At 53.7% G+C, this 9434-nt stretch overlaps 1 protein-coding gene across 1 annotated transcript; it reads left to right on the top strand.

Moving 5' to 3' along the window:
- The first annotated feature begins 1265 nt into the window (after window positions 1–1265).
- On the top strand, window positions 1266–8812 carry znf219 (zinc finger protein 219). The gene is given in 6 exon segments (XM_028984808.1): window positions 1266–1827; window positions 1918–2005; window positions 2106–4260; window positions 5343–5489; window positions 7285–7895; window positions 7897–8812. Coding segments are annotated over 4 exon segments (3414 nt in total). The 5' UTR covers window positions 1266–1827; window positions 1918–2005; window positions 2106–2108; the 3' UTR covers window positions 8401–8812.
- The last annotated feature ends 622 nt before the right edge of the window (window positions 8813–9434 follow it).

Raw genomic sequence — 9434 nt, 5'->3', positions numbered from 1 at the left:
GTCCTGGATCGGCCCGGCCCGTCCCCGCGAGGAGAAGCCTGTGAGAGAATTTCAGGGAGTGCTGGTTGGAGATCAAAGCAGAGCGGGAGGCGCGGCGTTTAAAACAGTAGTGGAGCATGAGGGGAAGTATAGTACGGTGGACGGACAGCCGGCTGAAGGGAGGAAAAAAAAAAAAGGGAGTTCAGGGAAAGGTGAAGTACAGGAAATGAATCCCGTCTGTGAGGAAGTTTGCCACGTGACTGCTGAGGTGGGGGGTTGATTTATGGTTAAAAAAAAAAAGGAAAAAAAGACACGTGTATATACGCTGATGCTATTTATACACCCAATTCTGACACCAACACGCGCAGCGGGTCCTTGTAGCCCTATGTTAAAATGCACTTCGCTCCGAACCACAGATAGTCACACACCCCGACATGGCAAATGGAGTCATAACGCGCTTGCAGACACGAAGACGTGTGCGCACTTGTCCCGCACGGCGCCTGCTGCAAGCGCCTTCTTCCCGGGGCATTTACAACATGGCTGGCTGGGAAATAAGATTACCGGCATGCGTCGCACTAGTTAAACGTCGACCGTTGTTTGCAGGAATATTGATCCTCTTCCATGGAATAATTTTGTGACGTTTGACGTGTAGTTAGACTTACATACATAACAGACAATCAACGAGAATGGCGCGTGCGTTGCTGCGTTTTTGTCTGCCTCTCTTGCCTGACTGTCCCTCAATCCCTCCATCGCACCCCTCCCCCTCCGTCTAGCACCTTATCTTCCTCTCCATCTATCCAAATTTGGAAAAGGCTTTATTGGCATGGCAGCGCCGGTCATAAGCGGCGGTGACAGTGTCTGCGGAACAATGCTCTGTGGCGGCGATATTCATATGATAATGCCATCGGACCAACGCGCCTCGCGCACCAACACCAAAAGCGCAAGCCAATTTCTGCGCTCGCATATGCGCCCGCCACGTCGTTCGGCGCACAACGTTCCAAATAAAATCTGCTCGGAACAGATATGTGTTGCTCGTCCGCCCTCCCTCTCGCCGCTCTTCCTCTCCGTCCCTTTCCCCCCTTCGCCATGTTGGCAGGCCCCAATCTACCAGCTGATATCAGCATTCCCTGGCACGGGGCCAACTGGCACCACTGCAGGAGAGAAGGAGGGGGGGAGCGCAAATGAAAGAAAATTAGTGAATAATGGAGGGAGGAGGGAGCGGGACCGAGAACGACGGGGTGAGGGGAGGAGGACGGATCTATAGATGGAGGGAGGGAGAGTGAGAGAGAAAGAGGCAGAGAAGAAGGGACAATGATGGTGGATTAGGAAGGAGTGAGAGAGGGAGAGGGTGTGATTGATATTGTGTGATATCCCAGTGAGTCATGGCGGAGCTAAAATGTCAACTGGCGACACGCTCGCGTGCATGCAAGCAGACGGAAATGCACGCATGTAGGTAGAGAGAGAGAGATGCGCTCCGTCAGACAGGTTTTACCATCCGTGTTGGCAGCAGCCTTCCACGCCATTTCCAAATTTCGGAATGCGTGCGAGTGGGCTGCTTTGTTTTGCAGCCAGACGTGCGGCCTGTGATTTCGGTGTGACGCATGTTTCGTTTTTTGATTTCGTTTTGATTGGAACGGCTCGTGCGGGAGTGAACAGGAAGGGCGTGAGGGGAAGTCCAAACATTTCTCGCCCATCCTGTTTGGGACAGTTGGTGTCCTGTTGCGCCCTGTCCTCTCTTGTCGCATTCCCACTCAAACCTAATGAAGCATGTGCAAGGATGTCGTTACTGGTTCATAGAAAGCGCTGGTAACAGTAAAGACGTGTGGAAAGTGACCCCAAAAACCTCCAGTTACGTCAACTTCCTGCTTTTGTCGCTTCTTGTTTATGACTTGACCATGTTGAGGTTCTATAAATGTGTCCTCTCCATGTGTTTCTCAGGAGACGGTAGGAGGTGGTCGCCAAGATCACCATCAGACAATCGTCTCCCCGTTCTGCACAGGAATAGAATGGCATACACACTCTACTGGTGAGCCCTTTCGCCATTTACCCTCTTGACCTTACTGCTCCGACGTCACGCTTTCTCTCATCGCCTTGCATCTCTACCTCTCTCTCTGTGTGTGTTACAGAACATGGATTCCCCTCCAGAGTGTGCTCTGGCTCTCTCCTGTGAGCCCTCCCTTTCCCCTCAAACCATGCCCTCTCTAGACCACAGCCCGCTGGCCACCGAGCCCAGCCCGCAGTCTTCCCCTCCGGCCAGTCCCGAGCCGTCCCCGTTCACCCTCTTCCCCATTTCGCAAGACCTCCCTGAGGAGGAGGAGGACGACGAAGAGGACGATGAAGAGGAGGATATGTCTGTGTTGCCCTCACCCACCCCAGCTGTGGCTCTGTTCCCTGGTGAACAAGGGGTCTGTAGCCCCTCCCCTCAGAGCACTCCTCCTGCTACCCCTTCAGCTCCCCAGCCAGGGTTTGGAGCTCTAGAGCTGGCTATGTCATCTGAAAACAGTGGGACCCCAGGCAGTGATGAGCTTGACCTGCAGATGTTCCACAAAGGCGGTGTTTCTCTCACCTCGGGCCCCACCCTGCGATTCCCCTGCCACGTTTGTGGTAAACGCTTCCGTTTCCAGAGTATTCTCTCACTTCATGCCCGAGCACACAGCCTGGACCACAGCCGCCGCGGTTCTACACTGTACCGAAACGCACACCTCAATGTTCAACAGAACCACACCAGCAATAGCGAGAAGCATTTGGGACACAACCTGGACCGGAGTCCGGAGGAAAGTTTCAACCAGTTTCAGGACCACAGCTCATTGCCTGGACTGCTGGAAGCCAGTCCAAGGGAGACCCTGATCATCCCGGAGGAATCTCTTCACCAAGCCAACAGCCCTCACTCTCTTACCGACCGGAACGCACCTTTAACCCCTCCCTTAACTCAGGTAGCACCAATCACAACCTGCTTAAGCACCCTGGGACCCACCGATGCTGAAGACCCCATCCCTGCTGCTGGGGCTCCGACCGCAAACACATTCCGGTGCCACGCCTGCAAGGGCAAATTCCGCACGGCCTCAGAACTGGCGCGCCACGTGCGAATTCTCCACAACCCGTACAAGTGCACTCTTTGCCCCTTCTCCGCCAGCCAGGAGGAGCGCTTGGCCTCGCACCTGCAAGAGACGCACCCGCCGCAGGAAAAAACGGCTGTTAAGCCAGAGTCCCGCCTCCCCTTCCTTTCCCGACCACCTCCCGTCCCTCTGGATGGCTCCTCTTCTCAAAACGCCGGCCTTCCGGCATTTCGGTGTGAAACCTGTGGCCAGCGCTTTACACAGTCCTGGTTTCTCAAAGGCCACATGCGCAAACATAAAGACTCGCTGGATCACAAGTGCCAGGTGTGTGGCAGAGGCTTTAAGGAGCCGTGGTTCCTCAAGAACCACATGAAGGTGCACCTCAACAAGCTCGGCCTCAAGGCAGGGCTAGGGAGCCTTGGCCCATCCGGAGGTCCAGACCAACCCAAAAGCCCTGGTGGCAACAGCAGCCAGAATCTCAGTGCATTATACTCCAACCTTCTGCTCGCTCGAGCCGTAGCAGGCGGAGGAGGCGGTCGACCCGGGAGGGAAAGCACCGCGGGCTCAAGCAAGTCATCTATCCTGAGCTACCTGGGCGTTCCCGGGCTGGATGGAGGCAGTGGAAGTGGTGGCAGCTGCATGGAGAGGCTGCAGGCGGTGGCACAGGTAGCTGAGATGGTGAACGGCGAACGGGGAGAGAGAGGGCGGGCCGACCGTGGGTCCGAGGCGGCGGCGGGAGACCAGGCGGGAGACCAGGCGGCGGTGTGGCAGTTGGTCGCTCGTAGCCTGGCCGCCGCCCAGCACAGCCACCAGCAACAGAGGTCTCGTTCCCGACAGGCTTCCCAGCAGCAGCGGCAGCCACCCGGCTCGGTGGCGGGGGAGGCGGAGCAGGTAAGGGCATACCTGGGAGGCCTGGGGGCGGCCAGAGACGACTCCGAGCCGCCCGGTGGGCCTTGGGAGTGCCCCGACTGCGGGAAGCTATTCCGGGAGCTTCAGCAGGTGGTCGCTCATGCTCGTGTCCACCTCCAGAGACCAACTAAGAGCCGAGCGAGGGAGGACAATGGGGTGAATTGTGGAGATGCTGGAAGGAGAGCTGGAGCTGGATCAGGAGGTGTTGGAGCAGGAAGGAGGTTAGGCGGCAGCGAGAGCCGACCAGAGCCCAAGCTGAGCCAGGCAGGAGCGGCCACAGCTGGAGGCTACCAGTCTGTCATCTCCAATTTCCCCAGTAAGGAAGCACCAGCTGTCTGCCTAAACCTTTCACTTCTGGGCTGAACATTCGTTGAATAGCAGACCATGAATACCTCATGTCACCTCATTTTTCATTCTTTTTTTTCTCTCTCTCTCTCTCTCTCTCTCTCCTAATTTGCTTTTTTAAGTAACTGCACTCACAGAATAGCAGCAGGAGGACTTTCACAAGTTCCAGTCATGAGAGCATAATCATTTCTGGGCACAGCAGACCAACCTCGCTGCCTGGATTTCAGGCATTGATATCGTATCAACCTAAAACATTTGAATGGAATGTCGACCTTCTCAGTCCTTCTCTTTGAGGGAAGCCTACCAGAATGTATTGGCTTCAACCTTATACTGGCACATGTGTTTTTCAATGTGGCAAGTTAGATGCAGTACAGATTGGTGGTCCTCCAGGAGCAGGACTGAATAAAACTCTGAGCTAGATAATTCAATCTGCCCGTCTTCAGTCGTGTGTTCGCAAGGTCACAATTGCACGTAGTGTGTAGACTGCGATTCGTGGCCAAACGGACAAAAAAAAACAGGCAAATCAGTATGATGTAACTGGTAAAACCTTCTCTACCAGAAGAGTCATTCTAACTGCAACTGCTCAGATCTTCCTTCGTGAGGACTTAGCCCTGGTCTTGGCAGCAGGAATGAATAAATGACACCATTACTCACTCAGCAGCCCTGAATTCAAATCCGATTTAGGGTTCACGATAACACAGAATCGCACAGGTTCCGCACGTTTGGTGTGCATTAAACCTTTTTTCTTTCTTTCGCATGACTGCATTCAGGGTTCACTGGCTTCTATTCGTTTTGGACTTTTTGTCAGACACTTTCTAAAGAACTGTAACCTGAAGTGTCAGTGGTGCATAACCATAAAATAAAGGCCGAATTGGGAGTATTTAATACATTGTTTGGGGAAAGAAATTGCATAACGCCATTGCATAACACGTGGGTGGGAAACGAATTCCACATTCAGCATTTAGTTCAAATTCTTTCTGTTATGGCCAAGGCCACTTGACGAGTGCAATGCCTGCTCAGTGGCGTTTGTATCCCCTCTTCTTCTCCATGCAGGCGAGAACAGCCTGAGAGGAGCGTCCGCCGCATCGTCCCTGGTCTCTAGAGAGCGCGTGCGGGGCACGGGGGTGAAAGACTGCCCCTACTGTGGCAAAGCTTTCCGCTCCTCGCATCACCTCAAGGTGCACCTGCGGGTTCACACAGGTGGGTTTAACACGTCTGTAGTTAATGTAGCAAGTCACTTTAGCAGACAAGTTAAAACCAGTTTTTCGCTGTGAAACACAGCACAGCACACGGTGCACGCAACAAAATGCTTTGTGTGCAGTGGGCAGCCATGGATAGATTCGAACCGGCAACCTTCTGGTTATGGGACTTCCTTAACCACTAGGCCACCCCTGCCCTGACGTAATGTAATGCGGGTGCCTGTCTGGCAGCTGGCAGTTTATCCTCAACTTTGTTGTTTTTTTTGGTGTAGTGACCCCACCCTCCCACCCCTGCGTGGAGTGAGGCAGCATGTGACCTGACAGGTTGCGTTACCTCCGGGAGGGCTGAGGATTTTACCCTAGGTGAAAAGACAGCCTGTCTCCACACCTCGTAGCTCGCTCTTCGACTGCCAGACGCGGTGCCGCGCGGCCGACCTAAAAATATTCTGGCTGATTCGTTAGCCGCTAATTGCGTAATGAACGTGCCGTTAGAAGATGAGAGCGGACGGCGGCGGGTGGCTTTTCCATGCGGTGATGGATTGTAATTGTCGTCCGCACAGGTACTCGTCTCGATTAGCATTGCTGCGCGGTACGTGGTACATTACTCACGTTCCCCTTCGGGCTGATTGTTCTGCTGTGCTGCTCTCTGCTGGCGAAAGTGTGTTCCTGCACTCTCACATTTACATTTACATTTAAGGCATTTGGCAGACGCCCTTATCCAGAGCGACTTACAACGTGCATTCAAGTTACTATCGATGAAGTGATCAGTTCTGGTTCACTAGGACCCCAACTATGAATACATCTATTTTATTCACTCTGTTGTAGATTCTGTACACAAGTTCGACAACAAGAAAAGTTACAAGTTAATCTAAATATTCTCTAAAGAGGAAGGTCTTGAGCTGCCATTTGAAAATACTCAGTGACTGAGCTGTTCTGACCTCGAGGGGAAGTTCATTCCACCACCGAGGGGCCAAGACGGAGAAGAGTCTAGATGAGCGTCTTCCTTTTACCTTCAGAGATGGAGGGACCAGGCGAGCAGTACTGGAGGCTCGGAGTATACGAGGTGCAGTGTGAGGTGTAATAAGGGCTGTGAGGTAGGATGGTGCTACTCCATGTTTGGCTTTGTAGGCCAGCATCAGTATTTTGAACCTGATGCGTGCAGCTACTGGGAGCCAGTGGAGGGAACGTAGCAGAGGGGTGGTGTGGGAGAATTTGGGAAGGTTGAAGATTAGTCGTGCTGCTGCATTTTGTATTAGTTGTAGAGGTCGGATGGTACATAGTGGTAGACCAGCTAGAAGGGAGTTACAGTAGTCCAGTCGTGAGGTTACTAAGGACTGAACCAGTATCTGGGTGGCCTGGGTTGACAGATAAGGGCGGATTCGTCTGATATTGTAGAGAATCTACATGAGCAGGAAAGGTAGCTGATGTGAGTTGAGAAGGAGAGTTGGTTGTCTATTGTTACGCCAAGGTTGCGGGCTGTTGTAGAAGGAGAGAGCTGTGAGTTGTCCAGGTAAATAGCAAGATCCTGACGTGGTGAAGAATCTGCTGGAATGAATATTAGTTCAGTTTTGGTGGGATTGAGTTTGAAGTGATGGGCTGCCATCCAAGACGAGCAGCATGTAGATCTGAGGGAGGAAAAGAGAAGATGAGGTTGTGATTCAATTGTGATTCGGTACAACTGACTGAAAATGATGTATTAAGTACAATGAATTATTTCATAAGATGTATTAATTGTATTAATTGTTGTTGTGTGTTGTTTTTTTTATAAAATGATCTGGCGCTTGTGTTTTTGCCAGGCGAGCGGCCGTATAAATGCCCACACTGCGACTACGCCGGCACGCAGTCGGGCTCTCTGAAGTACCACCTGCAGCGGCACCACCGCGAGCAGCGCGGCGGCCTGGCCGCGCCCCCCACCTCGGCCTCGCCCGGCCTCCGCACCGAGGCCCCCGTCATGCCCAAGCAGCGCCGCTCCCAGCCCCAGCACCAGCCGGCGACGTTCGGAAGGACCGCCGCTGAGCCCCCTCGCTCCCCAAGGCACAGCCAGCCGTGGACCCTGGGCCTCCAGGAGCAGAGAGGCAGGAGGGCAGCCGGGGCCACCGGGAGAAAAGGAGGGGATCTGGACAGCCAGTACCGCTACCTCTCCGGGGTAGCAGGGGCACTCTACCAGGCTGGGATGGAAGCAGGATGGCCAAAGGAGCAGGGACCTCCAGCCAAGCTGCCCAAACTGTCCCGTCGCAAACCCCTCACAACCAGCCGCGTATTGCCCACCAATGGCCACAAGGAGGGGGGCTTTGAGCCCCTGGACCTCTCTCGCCGCCCTCTCCCTGAGCTTGGAGGACTGGAGCAGGATGGAGCAGTAGCAGGTGGAGGAAGGGGTGACGTAGAGGAGGATGGTGGTGGGATGGGCAGGGGGGGGTGGCGTGACCCTCAACCAGTGTCTGTTTTGCCCCTTCCACACCTCCTCAGCCGAACTCATGGCGATGCATGTGCAGGTCAACCACACCAACAAGTCCAGACGCAAGAGGAGCTCCTTCATGGCGCCCGGTGCTGATGCCCTTCAAAACCCTCGCCCGCCGCTGGCCCCAGAGGTGGACCCCATGGCTCTGTGGAAGTACCTCAGTGAAAGAGCGGAAGGCGCAAACCCTGAAGATCTTCTCCACCGCAGAACTGGACCTCAGAATGGCCTAAGGCAAGAGGAGGAAGATGTGGAAGTAGATGGCGACCAAGAGGCCTTCGTGAGACAGAACAAAGCCAGCGTGCCAATGCCTGGAGATGTGCAGGACGAGGAGCCCGAGGGAGACATGGATGAAGAAGACGACGATGACATGGAAGCCAACAGCAGCACACTGGGAGATTTCTCTGAAGACCACCAACTGTTGACGGGACCAGTGGAAGGGGTGATGGGTAATTAATACTGTTTGGAACAGCTTCCCTTGCAGCAGGATGATAAAAGGGTGCATCAATGAGGACATGAAGGAAGTGGACTTGAGTCCGTTATCTTGAATCTGTGCACAGGACCGGCAACTGAAACTGCCCCCAAGGCAACGCACTGTTATTGACCACACCCACGTCCACCCCAACAGCCCGTCTGACCTCTCAGGGTCTCCAACTCTCTCCAAACACACAACTGGTCCCGTCAGTGAATCCGGCGAAATGTGCTGGCGTCAGACTTCCCGGCTGGTCCCAGAGCCAGTTTGTCCGTAGAGGAGCGTAGCTCGGAACTTTGAACTGTGAATGTCGTAACGAAGAAAAGGATCTAAAAAAAAAAAAAAAGATATTAAATAAACAGAAAAGGACTGTACGGCGTCCAGGACAGAGGCTGAGGCTGTTCTGCTTCCATTCCACTTTTTTTTTTTTTTTTTCCTGTCCATCACTCGACTGTCGCATAAGCCTGACCTCATTTCGCAAAGCAGGACAGAAGAAACCGATATCTCCCGAGAGGCCGTATGACAATGATGCAACTCCTCCTCCCCCACAAGAAAACCCTCACACACACTGCCACTTGGGTTAGACGGGTGTCCGACAGATGATCCATGCAACAGAACGTCTGGAGCTGCAGTGCCTGGCGACGGACCTGTACAGTTTACATCAGAGAAAACGCGGCATTAGAACAAAAAAAGATTTAAACAGATTTTATAAATGTGTGCTGTTTGTGGTTCTAGGAATTTAGGAAGTGGTATTGACTGAAGGTCCCAGAAATGGACCCGGTCCCTGTGCTGGATAGACGGTCTGATGGCAGAATCAGCAGGCTACGTGGAGATTGCATGGGTGCCGGAAACACCTGTATACCGTGGACTGTTTGGGTTCCTAGACTCCGGGCCCGGAATGGACCGGGGCAGTGCCGTATAGGGCTTGGGTTCTTACATCTCAGAATCCGGACCGGGGAGGTGCCGTGTAGGGTCCGGGTTCCTACATCTCAGAATCCGGACCGGGGCGGTGCCGTGTA

This window comes from Denticeps clupeoides, chromosome 1 (genome assembly GCF_900700375.1).
Source record: "Denticeps clupeoides chromosome 1, fDenClu1.1, whole genome shotgun sequence".
In the NCBI taxonomy this organism is placed as follows: Eukaryota; Metazoa; Chordata; class Actinopteri; order Clupeiformes; family Denticipitidae; genus Denticeps; species Denticeps clupeoides.
This window is presented reverse-complemented; position numbering and strand designations above follow the sequence as displayed.